Here is a 14684-nt window from a genome sequence, read left to right on the forward strand (position 1 = left end):
ATACTCCCGACGCCTCTTGGGTACACTACAGCATCCATTGAGAGGCTCGTTGCCAAGGGAATGCCTGCAGTGTATGTGCAAAGTTTGACAGATAACTTGAAGAATGAGCAAGCTACATGACATTTAGTGTGAAGTCACCCAGGTACATTTGGGCAAATCGTGAAGGAGACATTTACATGACATTTTTCTGCAAGAAAATCTGTATACTTGGACTTTGAGTCAACTCTTCCAGTATTAGTAGCCATATTGTAAGTTCAACATTTGCAAAACATCTAGTTTTCATAACTTCATATTTTTGTAATAGCGTTTCAAACTAAGGATTTCATGGCTAATTGAGGTAAGAATAATTCTGATCATAGATTACGCATTTATGAACTACACATTGACACATCCAGCCCAAAGCTGGAGGTTTAAAAATGTGGTCGCCAAAGTTACGGAGCATGTCTTTAAGTGTGCATCACTCAGAAAAGACCATAGCAACATAGTCTAAATGGAACATGTAGGTCATGCGGTTATCAAGAGCCTCAAAGCTAAATCAACTCACCACAATCAATGAACCCATCCATCAAGTCATCCATGTATCACAGATGGCTTGAATTAACCAATCAATCAACCACCCAACCCATCTATTGCAGAGGACAGTAGATCCCATTCCATGCAGCCCTTCACTCACCCATAGCTCCGCATTGTTACAACATTTGGGAGGTGTACGGCGATGCAGTACGGAGCTCGATTTTGCCTCCGCAAGAGCCTCCGCAATTGCTTCCAACCCTCCATACGGAGCCTCAAGATCACACTGCCAGAGCAAGCAAAATTGGCTTTAATACTTCACACAGCAGTGAAATAACAAAATGTGTGACATTTCTGGACAACTTAATGATTGGGGGGAGTCATTTGAAGACCAAAGGGTGTTTACCATGTAAACATTGGAGACAAAGACCAATGCAGGTTGTTGACATTATGGAAGAGTGCTTGAAATCCAATAGGTTGAGGTATTCTGGCAACACACCAAGAACACAACAGCTATGTCCCCATGTGAATTAGGACAGAGGACTAATGTCTAAAGTGACATGAAACAGGTCTTGTAAATAGAAAGGGTATAGAAAACGTATCAGTGCCTGAACACAACTGTACTTTCTTCCAATTAAACTAGTCATTTCCAAGCAACTGCAAAAGGAAAGATGGTGATGTATTCTTAATCCAAGGTTGAGTGCATTTTCAAACAATGAGATGGGAAGGTGTATCCAAATGAAAAAAATATATGTATTTCAACTGTTGTTTTACACCATAATGAAAACAGTATAAATACTGTTGCGAAATGACAACCCATGTAACAGTGTAAACCATATACAAGACCGGATGAGTGAAAGAGTTGATTTCCGAAAGTGGCCATTTCACTAAATGGGCCGCAACTCACTGTGTAGTTTCCTTCCTGGGCCAGATAGACCGTGCACAATTCAATATGTTGGAAAGTAAGCAAAATATTGTATTAAATAAACAGTCACCCAAATTGAAATATCATTGATATTTGAGGAAAAATAACATTGACATCTTGTTTTTGCCAAAACGGTGAAAGGAAGTGTTACACGACAGTGCATGAGTAAAAGTTACACATTACACTCCAATACTGAGTACATCATTAAAGGCTTTATTTTTAAAATTTTTATTCAGGGAGATGTTTGAGCTTTCTTCTTCACATTTTCAATTTGAAAAGGGTATTATTGTGACAGAGCATTAAGACAAAACATTTTACAGCACTTTTGTAATTTACTACCAAATTGATATCTGGCTTGATCTTGATAAAAGTAATTGTTTGTTTTTAAAACATAAATCAATCAAACAAACAATTAATACTTGTGTCCGTGATTCAGGAAAAGGTTATAGCTGAAATAAAAAAACAGCATATTATTACTTTACAAATTAAACTCACCTTGCCAGTCTTTACAAAAAAAACCTTAGCAAGGAGGAATGACTTATTTAAATGAAAGACAATATGGTACAAGAAATTACAAAAATAATAACTTTAAATCCTTTTTACATTATTTTCTCTTCATATAAGGGCTTTGATAAGCTTGCTTCAGTTAACAAATTATCCAATAACTGAATCCAAAATACTCATTCTGGTATGTGGACATCGCAAAGTCTCTGTGTGAATGATATTGTTCACTATGATATGAAAGTGACCTTGCAGCCGTTTTGAAGGGGTTCTCTGTAATGTCCATTGTGACCATTAGAGAAGACCTCCTGTCTCTGTGTGGGTCTGGGGGACTGAGGAGAATCAAGAGTCCCAAACTCCCGCCCTTCTAATCTGGGAAGTTCGCTTTCTGTGTTGAATCCCAGGATCTCAATTATTGAATGAGGCAAATCCTGAAAGGAAAGAAAATAAAGAAATATGTAGATTATATACAACCAAGACGTAACCAATATGTAAATCTGGACCTGCATAGTTTATTTCAATTGACTCTTATGGACTTTCAATTGAATGTACAAATTACATCCTTGACCATACCTTACAACTTCTGATCTGCATACAAATAGCCTCTGATTTGTGAAGGATTTCTTCAATGTCCAGTTTCATTGAGAGTTCATTGATGTGCTGGATTAACATACAAAACAATGACATTTAAAACGAATTCACCTGGAAAACACTACCAACAACCATTCTTGAATGTTTTTCAACTGACAAATCAGTCCATCTGCAAATGACTGCTGTTACCTTGAGTATCTCATTGAAGCCAAAGTTTTCCTCCATTATTTTCCGTTTCTCTGAGTCTAGGATGGCACAGCACACCAGCAAATGGAAGTTTTGGCAAGGCAAGCCAGTCCACATGACCTAAGCAGAACCAGGAAGTCTTATTAACAAGACCTATCAGAATACGAAGACAAATCATGAACTCAAAAAGAAAAAGTGATAAAATCATCAACTTGAATCATTAATCAAATCTCATAGGCGAAAGGCTGACATTGATTTCCCCCTAAATGATGAGACACTTACGCTAACCGGTCAATGGTTTATGGAGAGAACAGAACTCACCTCCCACATACGAAGAACATCTGGATAACTGAGCTCCCTCTTGAAGCGGATCAGTAACCACCGGAAACAGAAATACATGTAACCTGAATCCTGCGACTCTGGAGGAACCAAAACACACAAGGAGAATTCAGAGGAAACCAAGGATGAAAGGAACATTGTTGAACTTGAATTTACAGTGCCTTCAGAAAGTATTCACACATTTTGTGTTACAGCCTGAATTTAAAATGGAATAAATTTAGATTTTTTTTGACACAGGCCTAAACAATGTCAAAGTGGAATTATGTTCATCAACATTTTTACAAATTCATTAAAAGTGAAAAGCTGAAATGTTTTGAGTCAATAAGTATTCAACCCCTTTTTTTATGGCAAGCCTAAATAAGTTCAGAAGTTAAAATGTGCTTAACAAGTCACATAAGTTGCGTAGACTCACTGTACAATAATGTTTAACATAATTCTGAATGACTACCTCATCTCTGTACCCCACACAAAATGATCTGTAAGGTCCCTCAGTTGAGCAGTGGATTTCAAACACAGATGAAACCACAAAGACCAGGGAGGTTTTCTAATTCCTTGCAAAGAAGGCCACCTATTGGTAGATGGGTACATTTGTAAAATAAAAGCAGACATTGAATATCCCTTTGAACACCCAGTCACTACAAAGATACAGGTGTCCTTCCTAGCTCAGTTGCCGGTTAGGAAGGAAACCACTCAGGGATTTCACCATGAGGCCAATGGTGACTTTAAAATAGTTACAGAGTTTAATGGTTGTGATAGGAGAAAACTGAGGATGGATCAACAACATTGTAGTTACTCCACAATACTAACCTAATTGACAGAGTGAAAAGGAAGCCTGTACAGAATACAAATACTCCAAAACATGCATCCTGTTCAGCGCCAAAAATTGACTTTTTGATCCATCAGCCACTGTGGCAGGTAGATTACAAAATCTATCATCCACGCAGAATTTTACCAGCCAAAATATTCTCACTAAAATAAAAAAAAACAGATCAGCATGCTTTGTATAATGTTTCTAAAACAACACATGTATTACTCGTAAGCAGTAATACATGTTTAATTACATTTTTTTGTGACCCAAGTCTTTTAAGCAAAATATCACAGATGAGACACATTTTCTCCTGCCCCTTTAAGGGTGGGATGTTGCCGTGGTAACATGACTTTAGTCATGTTTGTGCCTGTGAGATTGAGTCGGAATTCTCTTCCATAGCAGTTGAAACTCAAACATTGAAAACAACCTAGCTTGTGAACAAAACAAAATAAATAGCCGAGAAACAAGGAAAAAGTCTAACTTCAGTAGACTTTAGTTTCAAGTTAATTAGACCAACTTTTATGCCTGTGTGCAGCACTTCTAACAATTAATCTTTCACTCAGCTCTTCACGTGCGCACGGCCCCCAGCCAGGCAGCACGAGATGGGATAGGCTATATAGGAAATGTAGTTCTTTTGACTTTGTGTAAATATTTTTACAGCTATGAAACCAAAACAGCAGAAATACTTTGAAAACATCTACAGCAACATTTATTTGACTATACAATGTGCTCATACTTGACTATTTCTAGTCACAAATGCGAGTGAAATACTCACACTGTGGAGTCCTGACCACCCACCAACGTGGCTGGTGAAATAGACATCTTACCCATCAATGCCAAAATCGACCCGCAGGTGACAGGTGTTAATTTTAGACCCTGATCCTGTTTGCAACAAAGCACTAAAGTAATACTTTGGGGTAAATCCAATACAACACATTACTAAGTACCACTCTCCACATTTTCAAGCATAGTGGTGGCTGCATCATGTTATGGGTATGCTTGTAATTGTCAAGTACTGGGGAGTTTCGGATAAAAAGAAAAAAAGAAAAAGGGAGCTAAGCACAAGCACAATCCTAGAGGAGAACCTGGTTCAGTCTGCTATCCATCAGACACTGGGAAACAAATTCAACTTTCAGCAGGACAACCTTTCACAAGGCCAAACCTACATTGGAGTTTCTTAACAAGAAGAGAGTGAATGTTCCTGAGTGGCCGAGTTACAGTTTTGACTTAAATCTACTTGAAAATCTATGCCGCCGAGACCTGAAAATGGTTGTCTAACAATGATCAACAACCAATTGGACAGAGCTTGAAGAATGTAAAAAAAATTAATGGGTAAATGTTGCACAATCCAGGTGTGGAAAGCTCTGACACTTACTCAGAAAGACTCACAGCTGTAATCACTGCCAAAGGTGCTTCTACAAAGTACTGACTCAGGGGTGTGAATAGTTACGTAAATTAGATTTCTGTATTTCATATTATACATCTTTATATTTTATTTGCCCCCTTTTTTGTGATTACGATCTTGTCTCATCTCTCCCAACATGCTCGGGAGAGGCGAAGGTCGAGTCATGCATCCTCTGAAACATGACCCGCAAAACCATGCATCTTATCACCTGCTCGCTTAACCCGGAAGCCAGCCGCACCAATGTGTCCAAGGAAACACCGTTCAACTGATGACCGAAGTCCTCCTGCTGGTGCCCGGCCCGCCACAAGGAGTCGCAAGAGCCAAGTAAAGCCCCCCCAGCCAAACCTTCCCCTAACCTGCTGGGCCAATTATGTTCCACCCTATGGGACTCCCGGTCACGGCCAGTAATGACACAGCCTGGGATCGAGCCCAAGGCTGTAGCGATGCCGCAACACTGAGATGCAGTGAATCTATTTTGAATTCAGGCTGTAACAAATTGTGGAAAAAGGGGTATGAATACTTTCTGAAGGCACTGTATACGCAAGACTGCTGTATTGATTGATAATCTGTTTAACATGACATTTAATTTACTTCTCAGGACTTGCCTCAATCTTTACAGCTTAGTACGCAACTGATAATGATGGGGGAAAAAAGTATGCTTTTTCGAAGCTGAACATGAGGAGGTGAATGATAGAGGGACGGCAGGTGGTGTTGCGTACCAAGGTAGTTCCAGAAGGCCAGGTCCAGCAGCCTCAACAGAGTACTGAGCTGGATCAGTTGTGTCTTCATGCCCTGCATCTGCTCCTCAAAGTTCTGGTGCTGCACACGCGCAAAACACCACATACACACGGAGACAGACGCACAAGTTGGGTCATTAAAATAGCACACTCGGGCATATCAAAGTAAACAAGTGAAAACACACACAAAAACAGCACTAGACAGAACAATGCTACATTTCTTACCATATGATCCATGAAGGAGACAAAACACCAGAAGGCATCCACCTCATTCTCCATCACATAGAGGATCGGGGAGAGGAGGTCACTCATTCCCTGGACATACCCTGGAGACGAGTACAATTCCCATAACATGAATTAAAGGTGAACATTACAAATCCCACTGATATGCAGTTTTCAGCCGTGATTGCTGAATTAGCTATGTTACTACGGGTGAACAGCAACAATTTATTAATTATCATCATCAATAAGAAACTTCAATAGAATCTATGCCAATCAGCTATAAATGAGGATATCTCCTGTACGACTTGGCAATAATGCTATCACTTACCCAGATCAAAATCATACATGCAATACGTCATCAGGATGTCGTGGAGTAACACCAGGCCTGGGTTGTCTATGCCCTCATAAAACCTGTTGGTTCGGTCTGTTCTGTTCACATCCTTCTCTGAGAAGACAAGCACATTCATAGATGATAAATAAACAACCATATATAGCCTAGTTCAGAAAGGATACACCATACTAATGGAGGCATTTCAGATGCTTCTTCAAAGCGGAATTCTCAAATCATACTACAGTAAATCCAATGCAATAAGAGTTAAAACAAACATACGGCAATACATAAATCACCATTATTGTTAAAACAGGATTAACATGTAATCAGGGTTCTAAATTAACTATTTTCATTGGTAGCACATGTTCTCAGATCTTAAAGGATGACCAGAAAAAAAAAGTGTTCATTTTTTACTGTAAATGACTGTCCTAGCGTTCTTAACTTCATTGGTATAGGGGGCAGCATTTTAACTTTTGGATGAAAAGCGTGCCCAGAGTAAACTGCCTGTTACTCAGTCCCAGATGCAAATATATGCATATTATTAGTACTATTGGAGAGAAAACACTCTGAAGTTTCTAAAACTGTTTGAATGATGTCTGAGTATAACAGAACTCATATGGCAGGCAAAGACCTGAGAAAAAAAATCCAACAAGGAAGTGGGAAATCTGAGGTTTGTTGTTTTTCAACTCAGCCCCTATTGAAGATAGTGGGATATTGGTCATTTTGCACTTCCTAAGGCTTCCACTAGATGTCAACCATCTTCAGAAACTTGTTTGAGGCTTCTACTGTAAAGGAGGGGCTCATAAGGGCGGTTTGAGTCAGTGGTCTGGCAGAGTGCCACTAGCATATTATTAGTACTATTGGATAGAAAACTTCCATTGCTTTTCTACAGACAAAGGAATTCTCCGGTTGGGACATTAGAAGATTTCTGATAAAAACATCCTAAAGATTGATTCTATACTTCGTTTGATATTTTTCTACGACCAGTAATATAACTTTTTTGAATTTTTATCCGGCCTTTCCGCTGGACTTGCACGTGTGTTTAGATTTGTTTACCACACCCTAACAAAAGGAGGTATATGGACATAAATGATCAACTATCGAACAAATCAAACATTTATTGTGGAACTGGGATTCCTGGGAATGCATTCTGATGAAGATCAAAAGGTAAGTGAATATTTATAATGCTATTTCTGACTATTGCTGATTACACAATATCTTTTTGGCTGCTTTGGTCTCTGAGCGCTGTACTCAGATTATTGCATGGTGTGCTTTTTCCATAAAGTTTTATTGAAATCTGACACAGCGGTTGCATTAAGGAGAAGTTTATCTAAAGTTCCATGTATAACAGTTGTATCTATTATCAATGTTTATTATGTGCATTTCTGTAAATTGATGTGGCTCTCTGCATAATCACTGCATGTTTTGGAACTACTGAACATAACACGCCAATGTAAAATGCGATTTTTGGATATAAATAAGCACTTTATCGAACAAAACATACATGTAATTGTGTAACATGAAGTCCTATGAGTGTCAACTGAACAAGATCAAAGGTTAGTGATTAATTTTCTCTATTTGTGCTTTTTGTGACTCTGCTCTTTGGCTGGAAAAATGGCTGTGTTTTTCTGTGACTTGGTGGTGACCTAACAATCGTTTGTGGAGCTTTCGCTGTAAAGCCTTTTTGAAATCAGACACTGTGGCTGGATTAACGAGAATTTTATCTTTAAAATGGTGCCTAATACTTGTGTGTTTGAGAAATTTGATTTAAGAGAATTGTTTGAATTTGGCGCCCTGCAATTTCACTGGCTGTTGGCAAGAGGTTCAGCTATTGTCATCAGTTGTTACCTTGATGATGTAGAATGCATCACTAGAGAGTGGGCAAGACATAATGAAACAACTTTTAAAAATTGTATTCAAAGTGAAACTGCAAACATATCAAGGCATCATGCTGTGAAGATGTTTCTCAGCAGCAGGGACAGGGAGAACAGTCAGGATCGAGGGAAGATGAACAGAGCAAAGTACAAAGAGATCCTTTATGGAAACTTGCTCCAGAGCGCTCAGGACCTCAGACTGGGGTGAAGGTTCACCTTCCAACAGGACAACAACCCTAAGCACACAGCCAAGACAAAGGCTTTGGCACAAGTCTCTGAATGTCCTCTGCCCAGCCAGAGCCCGGACTTGAACCCGATCTAACATCTCTGGAGAGACTTGAAAATAGCTCACCATCCAACCCGACAGAGCTTGAGAGGATCTGCAGAGAAGAATGGGAGAAACACCCCAAAACCAGGTGTGCCAAGCTTCTAGCGTCATACCCAAAAAGACTCCAAGCTGAAATTGCTGCAAAAGGTGCTTCAACAAAGTACTGAGTAAAGGGTCTGAATACTTGTGTAAATGTGATATTCCGGAATTTGCTAAAATGTATAAAAACCTGTTTTTGCTTTGTTGTTATGGGGCATTGTGTAAATTGATGAGGGGGGGAAAAGTGTAATCTATTTTAAAATAAGCCTGTAATGTAACAAAATGTGGGAAAAAGTCAAGGGGTCTGAATGCTTTTCGACTGCACTGTGTGTGATTCGTTTTGGACAAACAAATGTAATATACAAAACAGAAAACGTATTGTATTCAAAAATGCAACAGGTAGGTGATCAACAACCTTCATTGTATTTAAAAGTGCAACTGCAAACTAAACTGTTATCCATTACAGTATTCAGCTAACAGATAGCTTTTTAAAAATTATGTAGGTAATATTGTTTTAACAAGGCAACATGCTGACTATGAACTTATACTTGGATATTTAAATAAATGTTTAGTCTCCTCTCACAATATCTAGTCAATTTCTTTGCTCTAGAATCTAGCTAATAAAATCAACTTGCTGTTAAGGTTTAGGGTAGGAACTCTGGATAGCTTCTGCAATGGTGCCAATAATGATTGCGCAGGACACTGTTTCCATATGTCAGGTTGATTTGTAATCCATTATTTTTCTGGGTACGAAGCATGGTCTGGATTTGGTAAAAACATGGTAGTAGACGTAGTGATGTTGCTCCTGCCATGATGCCCTTATCCCGGGCAATTGATGTGATTTTGGCTTGTTTTTTTCAGGCTGGTGGACCCAGGAGCAAAAGAAGTCTTCCCTGCTGCTATTACTCCACACTTTCAACAGTACTCAGAACATTTTGCTGCTAGTTTTCTCCATAAAATCACTTGAAATCGTGAAGAAACCCCTCAAACATGAACACTGAACAAAAAATATAAATGCAACCAAGATCACTTTGAGTCAAGATCACTTTGAGTCAAAATGCAAGCTGGGATCCATCGCTCAGATTTTTTATTTTTTACTTAACTATACAAAATATAAGCCTACGCAACATTAACTAATTAAAAACCATTCTGTAGCAATGAGGTTTGTGCAGTAGGCTACAGGACCAATACATCATCACTGCATATTGGCATTGCTTATATTGCCGTGCCAATGTAGCTCTTCAGATCATTTGAAATTATATTTAACATTTAGGTTTCTGATCCCACTGGTAACAGATACTTTGCTGTATTACTTGTGAGGCACAGCTAAGTGAGCATAATATTTTTTTACTTTATTTTTTTTATTGGACCGATGTCCTGCATCTGATGGTCAGTCTGGGGGGAGGGAGGGAGCAGCAGTGAGGCTGTCCCTCATCCGACTAACCGTGATTCACCCTCCGCTGAGAAAAAAGTACAGTCTTCCAGCTTATGGAGAAACTCAAGTCACACTGCATTATTTCTGCCTCATGCACTAATTAATGTTGTTACTCCTATGACCTGAGAAAGTGAGATATTATGAAAAAAAGACGAGCCGCTAATAATAACTCAAACTTATCAGAACACTTTGCTATATTCATTCATTGCAGCTGCAGTGCTGGTTGCTAATATGGCTTGTGAAGGTGTTGAACAAAGTGTTGACAGTTGTGAATTACCACTTAAACATGAACTTGCACATAAAAACGGAAGCTTTTTTCTGTAGTTGTTGAGACTAGTTATGGTTTTAAAAGTTTCGCAATCTCACAGTATCAACTTCGCTGTGTTCGATGCTTCTTCTTACAGCCTATAGCTCAAGGAAACGGTTCTCCCTTCAGAAACATGAAATTGTTCAAAATGGGAGGGGGAGAAGAAAAAAAAGCCTTCCCAGCGCTAGTTCTGCTGAAACACGTGTACATCCCACCAACAGCGAAAACATGTATAGGAACAAGGCTTAATCGTTGTGTTGAAAAAAATAATAATTTTACAGTCAAAAGTTTGGACACCTACTCATTCAATGTTTTTTCACAATCTACATCGAATTGCTGCAAAGAAACCACTACTAAAGGACACCAATAATAAGAGACTTGCTTGGGCCAAGAAACACCAGAAATGGATATTAGACCAGAGGAAATCTCTCCTTTGGTTTGACTAATCCAAATTTGAGATATTTGTGTCATGTACTGTCATGTTGTGTCTTGTCTCTGTCCTTTCCCTTCACCCTGTCTCCCTCTGCTGGTCGTTGTTAGGTTACCTTTTCTCCCCCGCTTTCCCCCAGCTGTTCCTTGTCTCCTCTGACTACCCATTCACCCCGTTTCCCACCTGTTCCCTTTTTCCCTCTGATTAGGTCCCTATATCTCTCTCTGTTTCTGTTCCTGTCCTTGTCGGATTCTTGTTTGTTGTGTTTCATGCCTGAGCCAGACTATCGTCATGTTTGCTGTAACCTTGTCCTGTCGGAATCTGCCGGTCTATCTGAGCCTACCTATGTTTGGTTATTAAAGAAGCTCTGTTTAAGTTAGTTCGCTTTTGGGTCCTCATTCACTCACCATAACAGAAGAATCCGACCAAGAATGGACCCAGCGACTTCGGATCCTCTCCACTCAGCCGTCGGGATCCAGGGAGCGATGCTAGGCAGACACGAGCAGGAAGTGTCTGCTGCTCGACATGCCGTTGAGACCCTGGCCACCCAAGTCTCCAACCTCACAGAACAGGTTCACCATCTCCGCCTCGATCCACCGGCCACTTCCAGGGCTTTCGAATCTCCGGAGCCCAGAATCAATAACCCGCCGTGTTACTCTGGGGAGCCCACTGAATGCCGCTCGTTCCTCACCCAGTGTGATATTGTGTTCTCTCCAGCCCAACACTTACTCCAGGAGCACTGCTCGTGTCGCCTACGTCATATCTCTCCTTATTGGACGGGCTCGTGAGTGGGGCACGGCAATCTGGGAGGCAAGGGCTGAGTGTACTAACCAGTATCAGGACTTTAAGGAGGAGATGATACGGGTTTTTGATCGATCTGTTTTTGGGGAGGAGGCTTCCAGGGCCCTGTCTTCCCTATGTCAAGGCAATCGATCCATAACAGACTACTCTATTGAGTTTCGCACTCTTGCTGTCTCCAGTGGCTGGAACGAGCCGGCCTTGCTCGCTCGTCTTCTGGAGGGTTTCCGCGCAGAGGTAAAGGATGAGATTCTCTCCCGGGAGGTTCCTTCCAGCGTGGATTCCTTGATTGAACTCGCTATTCGCATTGAGCGACGGGTTGATCTTCGTCACCGAGCTCGTGGAAAGGAGCTCGCGCTCTCCGTCGCCTCCCTCTCCGCATCACTACCATCTTCCTCTGCCGGCTCGGGTGCTGAGCCCATGCAGCTGGGAGGTATCCGCATCTCGACTAAGGAGAGGGAACGGAGAATCACCAACCGCCTCTGTCTCTATTGCGGTTCCGCTGGTCATTTTGTCACTTCATGTCCAGTAAAAGGCCAGAGCTCGTCAGTAAGCGGAGGGCTACTGGTGAGCGCTACTACTCCTGTCTCTCCTTCAAGATCCTGCACTACCTTGTCGGTCCATCTACGCTGGACCGGTTCGTCAGCTTCCTGCAGTGCCTTAATAGACTCTGGGGCGGAGGGCTGTTTTATGGACGAGACCTGGGCTCGGGAACATGACATTCCTCTCAGACAGTTAAGGGAGTCCACGGCCTTGTTCGCCCTGGATGGTAGTCCTCTCCCCAGGATTCAGCGTGAGACGCTACCTTTAACCCTCACTGTTTCTGGTAATCATAGTGAAACCATTTCTTTTTTAATTTTTCGTTCACCTTTTACACCTGTTGTTTTGGGCCATCCCTGGCTAGTTTGTCATAATCCTTCCATTAATTGGTCTAGTAATTCTATCCTCTCCTGGAACGTCTCTTGTCATGTGAAATGTTTAATGTCTGCTATCCCTCCTGTTTCCTCTGTCTCTTCTTCACAGGAGGAGCCTGGTGATTTGACAGGGGTGCCGGAGGAATATCACGATCTGGGCACGGTGTTCAGTCGGTCCAGGGCCACCTCTCTTCCTCCACACCGGTCATATGATTGTAGTATTGATCTCCTTCCGGGAACCACCCCCCCCCCCCCGGGGTAGACTATACTCTCTGTCGGCTCCCGAACGTAAGGCTCTCGAAGATTATTTGTCTGTAGCTCTTGACGCCGGTACCATAGTCCCCTCCTCCTCTCCCGCCGGAGCTGGGTTTTTTTTGTCAAGAAGAAGGACGGGTCTCTGCGCCCCTGCATAGATTATCGAGGGCTGAATGACATAACAGTGAAGAATCGTTATCCGCTTCCTCTTATGTCTTCAGCCTTCGAGATCCTGCAGGGAGCCAGGTTTTTCACTAAGTTGGACCTTCGTAACGCTTACCATCTCGTGCGCATCAGGGAGGGGGACGAGTGGAAGATGGCGTTTAACACTCCGTTAGGGCACTTTGAATACCGGGTTCTTCCTTTCGGCCTCGCTAACGCTCCAGCTGTCTTTCAGGCATTAGTCAATGATGTCCTGAGAGACATGCTGAACATCTTTGTTTTCGTTTACCTTGACGATATCCTGATTTTTTCACCGTCACTCCAGATTCATGTTCAGCACGTTCGACGTGTCCTCCAGCGCCTTTTAGAGAATTGTCTTTTTGTGAAGGCTGAGAAGTGCACTTTTCATGCCTCCTCCGTCACATTTCTCGGTTCTGTTATTTCCGCTGAAGGCATTAAGATGGATCCCGCTAAGGTCCAAGCTGTCATTGATTGGCCCGTCCCTAAGTCACGCGTCGAGCTGCAGCGCTTTCTCGGCTTCGCGAACTTCTATCGTCGTTTCATCCGTAATTTCGGTCAGGTGGCAGCTCCTCTCACAGCCCTTACTTCTGTCAAGACGTGCTTTAAGTGGTCCGTTTCCGCCCAGGGAGCTTTTGATCTCCTCAAGAATCGTTTTACATCCGCTCCTATCCTTGTTACACCTGACGTCTCTAGACAGTTCGTTGTCGAGGTTGACGCGTCAGAGGTGGGCGTGGGAGCCATCCTTTCTCAGCGCTCCCTCTCTGACGACAAGGTCCACCCATGCGCGTATTTTTCTCATCGCCTGTCGCCGTCGGAACGTAACTATGATGTGGGTAACCGCGAACTGCTCGCCATCCGGTTAGCCCTAGGCGAATGGCGACAGTGGTTGGAGGGGGCGACCGTTCCTTTTGTCGTTTGGACTGACCATAGGAACCTTGAGTACATCCGTTCTGCCAAACGACTTAATGCGCGTCAGGCGCGTTGGGCGCTGTTTTTCGCTCGTTTCGAGTTCGTGATTTCTTATCGTCCGGGCTCTAAGAACACCAAGCCTGATGCTTTGTCTCGTCTCTTCAGTTCTTCAGTAGCCTCCACTGACCCCGAGGGGATTCTCCCTGAGGGGCGTGTTGTCGGGTTGACTGTCTGGGGAATTGAGAGGCAGGTAAAACAAGCGCTCACTCACACTCCGTCGCCGCGCGCTTGTCCTAGTAACCTTCTTTTCGTTCCCGTTCCTACTCGTCTGGCCGTTCTTCAGTGGGCTCACTCTGCCAAGTTAGCCGGCCACCCTGGCGTTCGGGGTACGCTTGCTTCCATTCGCCAGCGTTTTTGGTGGCCCACCCGGGAGCATGACACGCGTCGTTTCGTGGCTGCTTGTTCGGTCTGCGCGCAGACTAAGTCCGGTAACTCTCCTCCTGCCGGCCGTCTCAGGCCGCTTCCTATTCCCTCTCGACCGTGGTCTCACATCGCCTTAGATTTTGTCACCGGACTGCCTTCGTCAGCGGGGAAGACTGTTATTCTTACGGTTGTCGATAGGTTCTCTAAGGCGGCTCATTTCATTCCCCTTGCTAA

At 42.4% G+C, this 14684-nt stretch overlaps 1 protein-coding gene across 2 annotated transcripts in view; it reads right to left on the reverse strand.

Moving 5' to 3' along the window:
* Nucleotides 1-1632: 1632 nt before the first annotated feature.
* Nucleotides 1633-14684, reverse strand: part of LOC110524285 (TBC1 domain family member 15) — a 34705-nt gene continuing 21653 nt past the window's right edge. For both annotated transcript variants that reach the window (XM_090233352.1, XM_021603794.3), the window contains 7 exons: nt 6553-6669; nt 6228-6328; nt 5985-6084; nt 3035-3132; nt 2717-2833; nt 2510-2596; nt 1633-2367 (listed from right to left, as the gene is read on the reverse strand). In XM_090233352.1, coding sequence (XP_090089478.1) covers nt 2167-2367; nt 2510-2596; nt 2717-2833; nt 3035-3132; nt 5985-6084; nt 6228-6328; nt 6553-6669 — 821 coding nt within the window. In that variant the 3' untranslated portion in view covers nt 1633-2166. The remainder of the gene's footprint in view (nt 2368-2509; nt 2597-2716; nt 2834-3034; nt 3133-5984; nt 6085-6227; nt 6329-6552; nt 6670-14684) is intronic.

Source organism: Oncorhynchus mykiss, chromosome 1 (genome assembly GCF_057628025.1).
Source record: "Oncorhynchus mykiss isolate SJ-2025 chromosome 1, ASM5762802v1, whole genome shotgun sequence".
Lineage (NCBI taxonomy): Eukaryota > Metazoa > Chordata > Actinopteri > Salmoniformes > Salmonidae > Oncorhynchus > Oncorhynchus mykiss.